The sequence below is a fragment of the Salvelinus sp. IW2-2015 genome, linkage group LG7, assembly GCF_002910315.2.
Source record: "Salvelinus sp. IW2-2015 linkage group LG7, ASM291031v2, whole genome shotgun sequence".
NCBI classification, from domain to species: domain Eukaryota; kingdom Metazoa; phylum Chordata; class Actinopteri; order Salmoniformes; family Salmonidae; genus Salvelinus; species Salvelinus sp. IW2-2015.
The window spans coordinates 3902258-3915523 of record NC_036847.1 but is presented as its reverse complement, the minus strand read 5'-3'; the positions used below and the strand labels follow the sequence as shown (position 1 = coordinate 3915523).

At 46.4% G+C, this 13266-nt stretch overlaps 1 protein-coding gene across 1 annotated transcript in view; it reads left to right on the top strand.

The window, feature by feature from the left end:
* The first annotated feature begins 727 nt into the window (after window positions 1-727).
* Window positions 728-13266, top strand: part of LOC111966224 (cadherin-4-like) — an 86230-nt gene continuing 73691 nt past the window's right edge. Inside the window, exon 1 of the mRNA XM_023990691.3 lies at window positions 728-938. Within this exon, the coding sequence (XP_023846459.2) occupies window positions 816-938 (123 nt within the window). The 5' untranslated portion in view covers window positions 728-815. The remainder of the gene's footprint in view (window positions 939-13266) is intronic.

Here is a 13266-nt window from a genome sequence, read left to right as displayed (position 1 = left end):
CCCGGACCATACAGGACACGACCCTGAGAATCTACAGCTCTGCTTTTAGTCATACACCAGGCTCCCAGATACACATACATGAATGTCGCCATGACACATTATGTCCGTTTGTTACGGGCTTGTCGTATATTCGATTTGCCGTTGAAACGAGAAAATAACGAGCGGCTTATCTAACTTAATCTTTGACCCCTGGGGGGGGAAATGCACCCAGCATTTTTTCCCCCGTTGATTCAAATGCTGAATAAATGAATCACCGGATTGACTTTGTAATTGTGTTTCTCGACAGTTGGTTGCTCTGCCAATGCATCTCAAACTTTGTTGGTAATCCATCTCATTTGATTGCACCGCACCGAAACCCACCTCACTGATTACAATCAAGACATCATTAGCAGCAAGACTTTAATGAGTGAACATTCACCCACAAGGGGATGGCGGTTCCTGGTAGCCATCTTATTCCGGATTAAAACACAAGCCTGCAGGTAGACAGTTCTCACAGTATCCCTGGCCATGCAATAGGAATAGGGGTGTAAATCCCAGGAGAGACGTGTCCACTCTTTATGGGAGTTTTTAACAACCAGGTGTAAAGAACAAGGTCTGAGCTAGCTGCGGCTCCTCAGGACCTCCTCTTGCACACACACGTGCACACTCGCATGTACGCACGTCACAATTGTATCCCATAGCGACCCGCTCAACTGTGTCTTTGTCCTTTGTGTCGTGTCTTTCAGATCAGAGTGGAACAGGGGAAAGGAGGGGAGAGGAAAGAGGAAGAGGGGGTCAAAGCACCACCAGAGTTCCAGGCCCCACCCACCGTCATCATGTTTCCCAGGCAACGGGAGATGGGCTCCAGGGGACTGCGGAGACAGAAGAGAGACTGGGTCATTCCACCAATCAACGTGCCTGAAAACTCCAGAGGTCCCTTCCCACAGATGCTCGTCAGCGTAAGTGACCTTTATGATTGGTTCACTCCCAAAGTCCGACAGGAAGTACACAGAACTTGAACCCTTTTTCAAGTCCTAACAATAAATGGTTTGTGCACATGGTGTTGGTTCGTCGGTCGTAAAATCACAAATTGCAAAAGGGTTTTCTAATGATCAATAAGCCTTTTAAAAGCCTCTTTTTTTTTGTTGATAACACAACGTGCCATTGGAACACAGGAGTGATGGTTGCTGATAATGGGCCTYTGTACACCTATGTAGATATTCCATATAAAATCTGCCATTTCCAAAATCTGCCAATCTGCCATTTCCAATAGTCATTTACGACATTAACAATGTCTACACTGTATTTCTGATCAATTTGATGTTATTTTAATGGACAACAAATGTGATTTTCTTTCAAAAACAAGGACATTTCTAAGTGACCCCAACCTGTTGAACGGGAGTATATATATGGATCAAAATATCAATGCTAATCAGTGTAATTCAAAAGCACTCTGTTTGCATAGCAAGTCCGTGGGTGGTCACTACTGGTTCGTGCCTACTCCCCCCCCATCCTCATTATGACTGGTTGTCAGGCATGGAATGTGATTATGCCGTGTGTCTGTGATACGATTACAACTGCAAAATGTGCTCAGGTATTCTATCCACACTGATTGGGCTAAGAGCTTTTCCCCTTGGACTGAGAGCTCTGTCGCCAGAGACTCCGGAGAGCTCCGTCTCTCTAAGTCTTTCTTTAGTCTGCTGGGCTTCGACTGAAATAACTGTATATTGTCCCCTTTATTCAGCAACTCAGTTCAGTAGACTTTAATGATATTTGCACAGCTCCTTTTACAATGTCATTTGTCACAGACTTGTAAGTAAAAATCCTGGTCTGGATCCTGGTATAATGGAAAGCCTTGAGTGACATTAAGTAAGAAAAAGTCCCTATCCTCAGCTAGCTAAATTCCAGGGCAAGACTTCATCCCTCGATGTTTCATATACGTCCATGGTTTTGGGGGCATCTACAAACCGCAGATCTAAAGCGTGTCGTTTTGAACTGGGGAGATGTGATCAGATAGAAACCACCCCCGCAACGATGTGTTCCCATGGCCTAAACCGCGTATCTTTTATGTCTGTCCTGTGAACTTGGGAGAAATATGCTCTCACCCACCAGTCTGCTGCCTCTGAGGTGCTTGATCGTTATTCAACGGAGCTCCGGTCATTTAGTATTCAAGTTACGGCGGCGGGGAACAACACAAGTGACTAACRTCCAAACAAATTACATTTGAGCAGAACTGCTCGTTTTTTTTTTTTTTAAGTATGGAAAATAAACAGAAACACAGAGGGGATTGGGGGGTCGAGATTGTACAAGCCGCCCGGAAAAGAAAACAACATGAATAAATTAACGCTTGTGTAAATGCGCTGTGTAGCGCAATGCACTACGGACTTTGAAATGTGAAGGTTCTGTCACAACAGAATGCTCAGTTTCTCTCAGGCAAAGAACCTCTGGAACCCGGGCCTATGCTGTGTGCTGTAGTTCATCAAAAAACATCACTCCCAATGAACAAAACCAATCTGTTCCCTATTTCCTCTCTCTCTCTCTCTCTCTCTCTCTCTCTCTCTCTCTCTCTCTCTCTCTCTCTCTCTCTCTTTATCTGAGATATCTAGCCATCAGCTTTTCTGCCTGTTTACAGAACCCTCGCAACTTTTGCATTTGGGTTTAAATTGTGCAGWAGAAGCATTTTTTTCATATTTATTTTCTTTCTTTGTTTTCCGCCCTGTTTCCATCCCGTCCGAAGGGATAGCCCGCTGAGGAACTTGAAGGTATCCCAAAAAAAGACTGGGAATGAAAGGAGGGGGAGAGGAGTTTGTCTCCCTTTATTAGAAAGGATGGGAGGAGTATTTCAAGATGTGTCCCATCTCTCCCTGGCAGGGTCGGGCTGTTCTCGTCAGCGCCCCGGGCCCCCACTGCAGCGAGACAGCACTCATGTGTCCAGGGGTCAGTAAAAACCCGAGAAGAGAGGAGAGGGGGAGGAATGGAGGGGAGGGAATCAAAGGAGTGTTTGGAAGGGTTAGCGTGCAGCCAATACAATCCACCGCCTGTGCTGTAAATAGGCCCTCTAGGAGCTGGTGGAGGACTTGGAGTAAACTTTTAGGAGCAGGGGAGAAGTGATGCATGCTGATGCCTCCACTCGGGTCCCGTGTCTCTCTTTAATAATGACTGGAGGGCAGTTATGGCCATACAGAGAGATCCACTGTACCAAGGATAGATTTTAACAAGGAGCCAGATAGATTTTTGAGGGGGTTTTGATGTCGTTATCTTTGATGTTTTTGCTTTGTGCCGTTTTGTGCTTTTGACCGGATCCATGGGTAGACGATCCAGTTACACCACACGACCAAAAGTATGCGGACACCTGCTTGTCAAACATCTCATTCCAAACTCATGGGCATTGATATGGAGTTGCTGCTATAACAGCCTCCACTCTTCTGGGAATGCTTCCCACTAGATGTTGGAACATTGCTGCGGGGACTGGCTTCCATTCAGCCACAAGAGCATTAGTGAGGTCGGGTACTGATGTTGGGCGATTAGGCCTGGCTCGCCGTCAGCGTTCCAATTCATCGCAAAGGTATTAGATCGGGTTGAGGTCAGGGCTCTGTGCAGGCCAGTCAAGTTCTTCCACATCGATCTCGACAAACGTTTTTGAATGGACCTCGCTTTATGCAGGGGGGGCATTGTCATGCTGAAACAGGAAGGTCCTTCTCCAAACTGTTGCCACAAAGTTGGAAGCACAGAATCGTCTAGAACGTCATTGTATGCTATAGCTTTAAGATTTCCATTCACTGGAACTAAGGGGCCTAGCCCGAACCATGAAAACAGCCCCAGACCATTATTCCTCCTCCACCAAACTTTACAGTTGGCACTATGCATTGGGGCTGGTAGCGCTCTSCTGGCATCCACCAAACCCAGATTCATCCGTCGGACGGCCAGATGGTGAAGCGTGATTAATCTCTCCAGAGACTGTTTCCACWGCTMCAGAGTCCAATGGCGGCGACCTTTACCACCACTCCAGCCGACGCTTGGCGTTGCGCATGGTGATCGTAGGCTTGTGTGCGGCTGCTCGGCCATGGAAACCCATTTCATGAAGCTTCTGACRAACAGTTATTGTGCTGACATTGCTTCCAGAGGCAGTTTGGAACTCGGTAGTGAGTGTTGCAGCCGAGGACAGACACTTTTTTACGTGAAACGCACTTCAGCACTCGGCGGTGGGTTTGTGTTCTAGCAGGGCATACATTTGATGAACTGACTTGTTGGAAAGGTGGCATCTTATGACATTGCCACATTGAAAGCCAATGAGCTCTTCAGTAAGGCCATTCTACTGCCAATGTTGGGCTATGGAGATTGCATGGCGGCGTGCTCGATTTTATACATCTGTCAGCAACGGGTGTGGCTGAAATAGCCATTTGTATATGTCGTGTAAGGCCATTTTATTGTTCTCTCTTTTATTTGACCAGTGAAGAGTGAAGGTTTTGAGTACATTGCTAGATAAAATACTATGCTTTTTTTGTTTGTTAAGGCTTTCTACTACCCTGCCTGAGTTACTGCTATTGTCAGTTGTAGATGTCTTATCATAAAAAGTCCCTTTGCTGTTGATGAAGCCTGTATGTCAGCAAGTGTGTGTCTGTATGTATGTGAGTGTGTGCATGCCTGTTTGTGTGGTTTAGAATTTGGAGAGAGAGTGGGAGAGAGGGAGAAAGAGAGAGAGAGAGAGAAAGAGAGGGAGAGAATAAATACCATGGAGACAGACAAATGGACAGACACAGCTTTCAGATTTTGTGCGGTGGAGGAGAGAAGAGTGGGTCTGCAGACCTCTGCCATGTGTGGCTTTCTGAAGCTTACGTATACATTTACCTCTCTCCCTCCCTCTCCCCCTCCCCCTTTCACTTCCTCTCCCTCTCTCTCCCTCCCTCTCTCCCTACCTCACCATTACTCAGTGCGCTGTGTGGCATGGCTGTGAGGCTGACTGTGTGATGCCTACCTTGCCTAATGGCCTGTGAAGCCAATCCAAGCCTTAATGGCCTGTTCTGTCATCCGCCGCCCAGCTGAGTGACATGCGAGGGAAGCTCTAGTGCCGCCATCCCTCCTCTCCCCTCCCCTGGCCGAGCGGCCGTCAGCAGGGCTGACAGCAGCCCTCCCTACCCCTCCGTCAGACCAGGCTGTGTCACTTTGATCAGGCCACCGCTGCATGGGACAGGTGTGGTGACAAGGCCGCTGCTGCTAACCAGGACTCTTCCCCAGACCCTGGGCCCTGTCAGTGGGGTCGTGGGAAGTGTTGATTGGATGAGTGAGGTGCTAGTTGACACGCGGTACTTTGACCAGACTAGTTGCACTCATTGCCAGGGACGTGTGAGAGAGCTCAGGGAGACTGAAGMCCAGTGCAGAGACTGCTGTTGCTGTATCAAGATCCTTAGCCTCTAGCGTGTGGTTATCAAGGCCTATTGCCATCAGTCCTACTGTACTGTACAAAGACCTACAGCCTTCAGTGCTCAAATATCTGGGCCTGTAGACTGTGGTCTGTAGTTCTATCGTACAAAGGCMCTAGGCCTTTATCTCGACTGGTTACTGGGCCTGTTTGAGGCTGTACTCAGAGTTCCCCAAACGAAAGGTGTAATGGGTCCGTACTCAAAAAGATGTCGCGTAGAATGTTCACTAGAGTTAATGTGGTTAAGAAATTCCCACTGCAGTATACTCCATAGATCAGGTGGAGCTGAACGGTACACAACTTTTRACAAGCAGCAAGAAGAAAGACCAACAAAGAGACAAGGCAATGGAAACATGATCGCCTTCTTACAAGAAGGAGAAAGGAGCGGGAGGCAGTAATACCTCCAATAAACATGCGTTCTTTGTCGTTTGCTTTCTTCCCCAGCCAAACAGCCGTCAATGGCATGTAAGAGCCATCGATTTCTCAACGAGGCRTTTTTGAAACCCACTATTGATCCGCACACTTCTCATGTGGGAGAAAAGTATTGATTCTTCCCACTCGGGTAAATAAAGACTCAACCTGGCCCCCCGATCGCAACCAACCAGCGTCAGCGGAAAGCCAACAACCACTCCTATGAAACAATAAACTTAACCAGAGAACAGACTTATAGTACTATACACTGAGTGTAAAAAAAAAAAAACATGAGGAACACCTGCTCTTTCCATGACAGACTGACCAGGTGAATCCAGGTGATCCTTTATTGATGCTATGATCCCTTATTGAGGTCACCAGTGTAGATGAAGGCGAGGAGACAGGTTAAAGAAGGATTTTTAACCCTTGAGACATGGATTGTGTATGTGTGCCCTTCAGAGGGTGAATGGGCAAAACAAAAGATTGAAGTGCCTTTGAACGGGCTATGGTAGTAGGTGCCAGGCGCACCGGTTTGAGTGTGTCAAGAACTGCAACGCTGCTGGGTTTTTCACGTTCATCAGTTTCCCGTGTGTATCAAGAATGGTCCACCAGCCAAAGGACATCAAGCCAACTTGACACAACTGTGAGAATTATTGGAGTCAACATGGGCCAGCATCCCTGTGGAACGCGTTCAACACCTTGTAGAGTCTGTTCTGAGGCAAAAGGGGGTGCAACTCAGTATTAGGAAGGTGTTCCTAATGTTTTGTACACTCAGTGTATGTACCAACAGCCGATGTGTATGGTTTGGGACAGGAAGAATAGCATATTTACTGTATATGGGTGAGATGATGACGGGTATGGGATACCTGGAAGGGGCTTTCKCAGTGCTGCTTGTTTAGGAGGATTCATTGAGCCGCTGTGAAAATAGACTGTAGGCTTCCATGTAAGCATTTCAACTACGGCAAAAATGTACTTGATACTCCATATGAATGTTTAACACCCGGTGTTGGTTGTGAATTCAGGTGGAACCCCAGAGTTCAATAGAGATTCTCTAGCGTTGTCGCTATCCCTTTGTTCCCCCTTTCGCTCTCCTCCTTTTTTTTTCTTTCCTCCTTTTTTTTCTCTTTCCCTCTTTCTCCATTTCCTCTTTCATTATCTGGTCTTCTCTATCGACAGTCTCATTCGCTCAGTCTACTTCTCCTCTTCCCGCCGTGGTCTACATTTATGTCCTATTCGTTTCTCTTGCATCCTACAGATGTGGGATCTTAATTTGACATGTGTTCTAACAGCAAAATAATCCTGCAGCAACAGGRTGTTAACGTTTCGTCCATAATGATGCCTGATTGTTGGTTAGGCTATTATTTTGCCAAAGGTAGGGCTACATGAAAAGCGCAATACTGTAAACGTGTGTTAGTCTGGATAAACGTCAGTACGCTCTTAGAAAAAGGGTTCTTAAAGGAGAACCCTTTTCGGTTCCATGCAGAATCCTCTGTGGAAAGGGTTCGACATGAGAGACAGAAGGGGGGATTGGGAGAGAAAGAGATAGAGAGATAGCTGGAGAGGGAGAGAGAGATAGAGATAGAGGGAACCCAAGAGGGTTCTGCCTGGAACCAAAAAGGGTTCATTAAATGGTTCTCCWATGGGGACAGCCGAAGAACCCTTTTCAATTCGAGGCGGCACCTGATTTTTTTTCTAAAAGTGTAGATATGACATTGACTGCTGCGCCACCGAAAGAKTGCTTTGTCGCCCTACAATTAGGTTGAATGACCGTGTACAAGCGGCTCATTTTCTATGTCCCTTATTGATTTGGAATAATGGGAAAATGTTGCAAACATGTATTTGCTCCCTGTTGTGCGTTCATTGCCCTGTAATTCAGGCCTTACAGAGTCAGACCTACCGGACAGTTGTTGGAATGTTTTGGGTGGAAGTTGAAACGTGATACAAATCCAACACGGTTGTTTCTTACAGTGCAGGAGTTTGGTTGCACATCAATGTCCTCTTGTGTTTCTTTGTGCAATTGCACCCACTTCGTAGCTAAGATGAGTCATACTAGTAAATGATTGTGAGTGTGTGTGTGTGGGTGTGTGTACATCTGTGCATCTCTGTGCTTACAGTACCTGCCAGAGCACCTTTGCGCCAGTTTCTCCTTGTCTCAGGAGTTYGTTCCGTACAGCGTTTTCAGAACGGGATGAGAGAAACCCCCCCCGAGGTGTCTGCTTTCTCCTCAGCGTACATTTACCAGTGATGAATGACTACAGCTCTCCACTGACACACGCAGCAACAACAAATACAGCAAGCAGAAGAAAGAAAGAGACAAAAGAAGGGGAGGAATAGAGAACGGAAAAAAAGGGGGGGGAAAGCATAAAGGATTGTGATGTTTTGGAGGTGAGTTGTGTGCGTTTGTGTGTGTGGGTGGGTGTGGGTGTGACTCCAGCAAGATTAAAGGCTGGGGTTGTGTTTGGGTCTGATAGACTTCCCAGAGCCCTAGCATCCGTGGCCTTTTCCCTCAGCTCTAATGAAGCCTTCTGGCTTCTGCCTCCTCTGGCCGTGCCAACACTGCACCGATCTTCCACTTCCATCTCTCCTCCTCCACTCTCTCCTCTCTGTCTCGGCTCTGTCTTCGCTCTCTCTCCCTCCTCCAGCCTCTCCCTTCATCTCTCTCTCTCTCTCTCTCTCTCTCTCTCTCTCTCTCTCTCTCTCTCTCTCTCTCTCTCTCTCTCTCTCTCTCTCTCTCCTCTCTTCTCTCTCTCTCTCTCTCTCTCTCTCTCTCTCTCTCTCTCTCTCTCTCTCTCCTCTCTCTCTCTCTCTCTCTCTCTCTCTTCTCTCTCTCTCTCTCCACTCTCCCTTCAATCTCTCCTCCCTCCCCTCCTCTCTCTCTCTCTCTCTCTACCCCCCCGCTCCTCTCTCGATCTCTCGCTCTCTCTCTATCCCCCCTCTCTCTCTCATCGCGCTCTCTCTCTCTCGCTCTCTCTCTATCCCCCCCCCTCTTCTCTCGCTCTCTCTATCCCCCCCTCTCTCTCTCTCTCTCTCTCCATCTCCAGCTCTCCCTTCATCTCTCCCTCCCTCCATATCTCTCTCTTCTCTGTGTCTCGCTCTCTCTCCCTCTCACAGCTCTCCCTTCATCTCTCCCTCCCTCCACTTCTCCTCTCTCTCTCTCTGTCTATCTCTCTCTCTCTCGCTCTCCTCTCTACCCCCCCCTCTCTCTCTCTATCCCCCTCTCTCGTCCCTCCCTCCCTCCCTCCCTCCCTCCTCCATCTCTCTCTTTCTCTCCCAATCCCCCTTCTAGTTCTCTTCCTCTCTTTTCCCTCTCTCACACACTTAAAAACACGCTCGTGCGTACACACAACACATACCGCTCATCCTACACACACCACACACAAAGGAGCTATGTGGTGCGTGTGCCGTGCCACTGCCATTGTACACACACATTGTTTGTGGTTTTGTTTGGTTGCGTTTGTCTTATATTCTGGAACAATGAGAGGTCGAACTTCGAGCCAAGTACACGGCTCCATCTTGTTTCGTGGAGCCAGTCCACCACAGAGTGTGCGGGAGGGGAGAAACCAAGGGTTGAGCATTTTTAAGGATCGCAGGCCCGTCCAATTCCCCAGTCACGAGGAAACTGCAGTGTTCGCCATATGGAATGCGTTATGGATGTGATATAGTGCGGAACTCATTTTCTTGGCCAAATAAGTCCAGGCTGTGAAAATAGAAAACAGTGAATGTATTAACACACGTCGTGATGCATGTACCTTGGTATATTTACTAAAGAGTTATGTTTAGGCTTTTACTCTTTTTGCCCCCCCCCCTCTCCCTCTTTCTCTCTCTGTAGAGGAATGTAGACTCCTGTAGTCTTGTTAATGGCAGCCACATAGCCTGTCTGTGTGTGAGAGGAGACACATACACACACAGCCAGCCAGCCAGCCAGCCAGCCAGGAAGTGGAAGCGTCCATCACGTCAGAGGGAAACAGAGGGATCATGAAAGAGAATAAACAACCTCTTAAAAGATAGGGGAACGAGGGAGGAAAAGGAGGAGAAGAGACCTCTGTCTTTGACTCTTCCCGCTGCCGGAGCAATGGCCAAGACCAATGTCAGCGTCTTCATTCGCTCCCTGTGTTATTCAATAACACATCTTGGCTCATTTCTCAACCTCTTTGTTTGATTTAATCTCGTAAAGAATTCACCTCGAATGTTTTCCTTCCAAATTCCTCGTGTTTCTCTTCCAGCATACGCTCTCCCAGTCTGAGACGCAGTAAATCACCTCACTAAATACACATTTGGATATTWAGTGTTAGTCTCCCCATGGCAGTTGAATATATGGGCCTTTTCAGCTCTCCTTATTGCTCAGTCTAAATGTTAAGTGAAAAACGTGCACGGGGCTGACGAGAGGTGCTCGGGCAGAAGTCTCTAGGATGTCAGGGGTGCTGGTACTCAAGACAGACATGAATATTCATACTGTGAATAATGTAGAATAGCCAGCTCTCTTGATCCTATCGTCAGAAGGAGGTTACATTCTGAGAGGAGTCCATTCCGGACTGAGTGACCCAGTCTTTGATATTTGAATTACGATGACGCTTAAAGAGAGAGAATGGGCTGAAGAAAGCGAGAAGGTGAAAGTGCTTCGCACGGTGAAGCAAGGCTAATTGAGTCAGCGGAATGGAGGTTGCTGCTTCCTCTAACGTTTGCTTTGACAGATCAGTCGGTGATCAGTTGGCGTAACTCAGAGGGAAATGTGACAATTATCTTGATAGTGTGACTGGATGGTCTGGTACTTCCAGTATATATATAAAAAAAAAAAGGTTAGTGTGTGAAGGTGGGTGCCTCACTTGGAGAGGGGGACAAGAAGAAGACAGTTTTAAGAAAAAAAGTAGTCTGGCCAATGGCGATCTGATTAGCATGGTACATTGAGTACTAAGTCTGAATATGCCCTCCCAACCTCCCCCACCTCCTGTATCCAGCTCTCTCTCTCTCTGATAATACGTGAATTTTAAAGTTCATTTCCTTTGCTCTAATGAAATTAGGCTGATCAATGTAATTACTTTTATCAGCCCCAGGAAATGGAATCTCCTACAATCCCGCTTTATTGATAGGAAAACAAACATCCAATCGGCAATTTGCTAACGTGTTTGTCGAGGCAAGACAATTCCACTGTTTACCTCTCATTATGACGGAATTAACGCTCCAGAAGTGCTCACACAAAACTAGCTCATCAGACATAAACAATGTTATTCTCGTATTAGAGAAGAAAATAGAATATAACACTGACGTCACATTCTTGCCAGTTCCATAAAATGTGTCCTTCTCCCTGTAAAAAAAAAAGAAAAGATGTCTGTCCGTGGATCCAGACTGTGTACACACCCRTCCCCAGACCGGTGATTTCACTGTCTTCCCGCCTCCCATGTAGCCTCACCTCACATCAAGCTGAATCACGCTAGCTATCCCCAGAGTCCAGGGAACGCTAAATGAAACAGTAACTCACTTCCCCAAAAGACACAAGAATTACGTGTGGGTCAAGGGCAGCAGGCCTGGTGCTTTAATAGGAGATGAGAGGCAGTTTATGGAAGAGATAAATAACAGCTTAACAAACGGCCGTCTGGACCCGTGCACTCTGGACAGGGAGACCCTGTGGTTGAGCAGCAGGACACAGAAGTGTAGTGAGATACAGTAGAGACAGAGAAGGGACAATACACTCTGGAATAGAAGAGACGTAAATGACGAGAGATGTAAATGACGAGATACAGAGAAGTGTAGTGAGATACAGTAGAGACAGAGAAGGTACAATACACTCTGGATGTATTGTATGACGAGAGAGATGTAAATGACGAGATACAGAGAAGTGAGACACACAGGAAGAAGTGTCTGTGTGTGTGGTTGGCAGCATTACTGAGAAGGAAAGGAACGCCATTGAAATATAAATATAGGTCGTTATATGTAGTGTATCTGCGTATCTAGGGACTGTCTATCGATCTACCTAAGATAGCCACATACTACAAGGCATGTCCATTCAACTTAAAGGGATACTTCGGGAATTAAAGCACCAGTCTTGCTGCCCTTGACCCACACGTAACTCTTGTGTCTTTTGGGGAAGTGATTTACTGTTTCATTTAGTGTTCCCTGGACTCTGGGGATAGCTAGCGTGATTCAGCTTGATGTGAGGCTACAAGKGGGGGGGGGGGGGGGSCTACCGAAGATAGCCACATACTGTACTACAAGGCATGTCCATTCATCTTAAAGGGATACTTCGGGAATTTGGCAATGAGGCCCTTTATCTGCTTCCCCAGATTCAGGTGAACTTGTGGATAACATTTTTATGTCTCCGTGTCCCAGTATGAAGGAGGTTGCATGTAGTTTCGCGAGCCGACGCTAGCTAGCGTTAGCGCAATGACTGGAMGTCTATGGGTATCTGCTAGCATGCCTCATGGCCCAAAATCCCGAAGTATCCCTTTACGTTGAATGGACATACCTTTTAGTATGTGGCTATTGTAGGTAGATCAATAGATATGCCCTAGATAGGCAGATACGGTATATATAACGACCATGAACATTTATATTTCAATGGCGTTTCTTTCCCTCTCGGTAATGCTGCCATGGTTCCTAGAGGCAGGAGCTCAACAGACAAAAATCTGATTCAACACACAAAAAAAAGGCATTTAGGGGAGAATGGAAGAAAATAGTAATTGCGACGGAAAAAGTCCCCTAGGCATGAGGTTGAATTGAATTGGAGGGCTTTTGGATGCAAGTCATGTGATGTAAAATTCGAATCTTACTTAATGTACTTGTATTTTTCAATTTCTCCCTCTTTCGCTCATTCTTTCCTCGAGGTAAAATGGGAAGCACGTCTAAATCAAGGCCTGTACCAGAAAAAAATCTGATCCTATTTAGTTTGTCATGTAGAATGAAAGCCCTCTGTCAGTATCTGCTCATGTAAATATAATGGATACTGTCATTGGGTTAATGGTTTTATGCTATTCCCGCTGGTAAAATCTCCACCACAAGCATGCACACGCACACACACACACACACGCATGCACGCACACACACAATTGCACTACAACTGCTAAAGCCTCCGCTGTATGCACACAAATGAAAATCAGTCGTTATCACTCGTTATTTTCATTATAGTTTCGTTTTACAAATTAAGAATCTGTGCATGTGTGCGTCTGTATGAGTTTGTATGCACAATTGTTATTTATATAAACTCGGCAAAAAAAGAAACGTCCTCTCACTGTCAACTGCGTTTATTTTCAGCAAACTTAACATGTGTAAATATTTGTATGAACATAACAAGATTCAACAACTGAGACATAAACTGAACAAGTTCCACAGACATGTGACTAACAGAAATGGAATAATGTGTCCCTGAACAAAGGGGGGGGTCAAAATCAAAAGTAACAGTCAGTATCTGGTGTGGCCACCAGCTGCATTAAGTACTGCAGTGCATCTCCTCCTCATGAACTGCA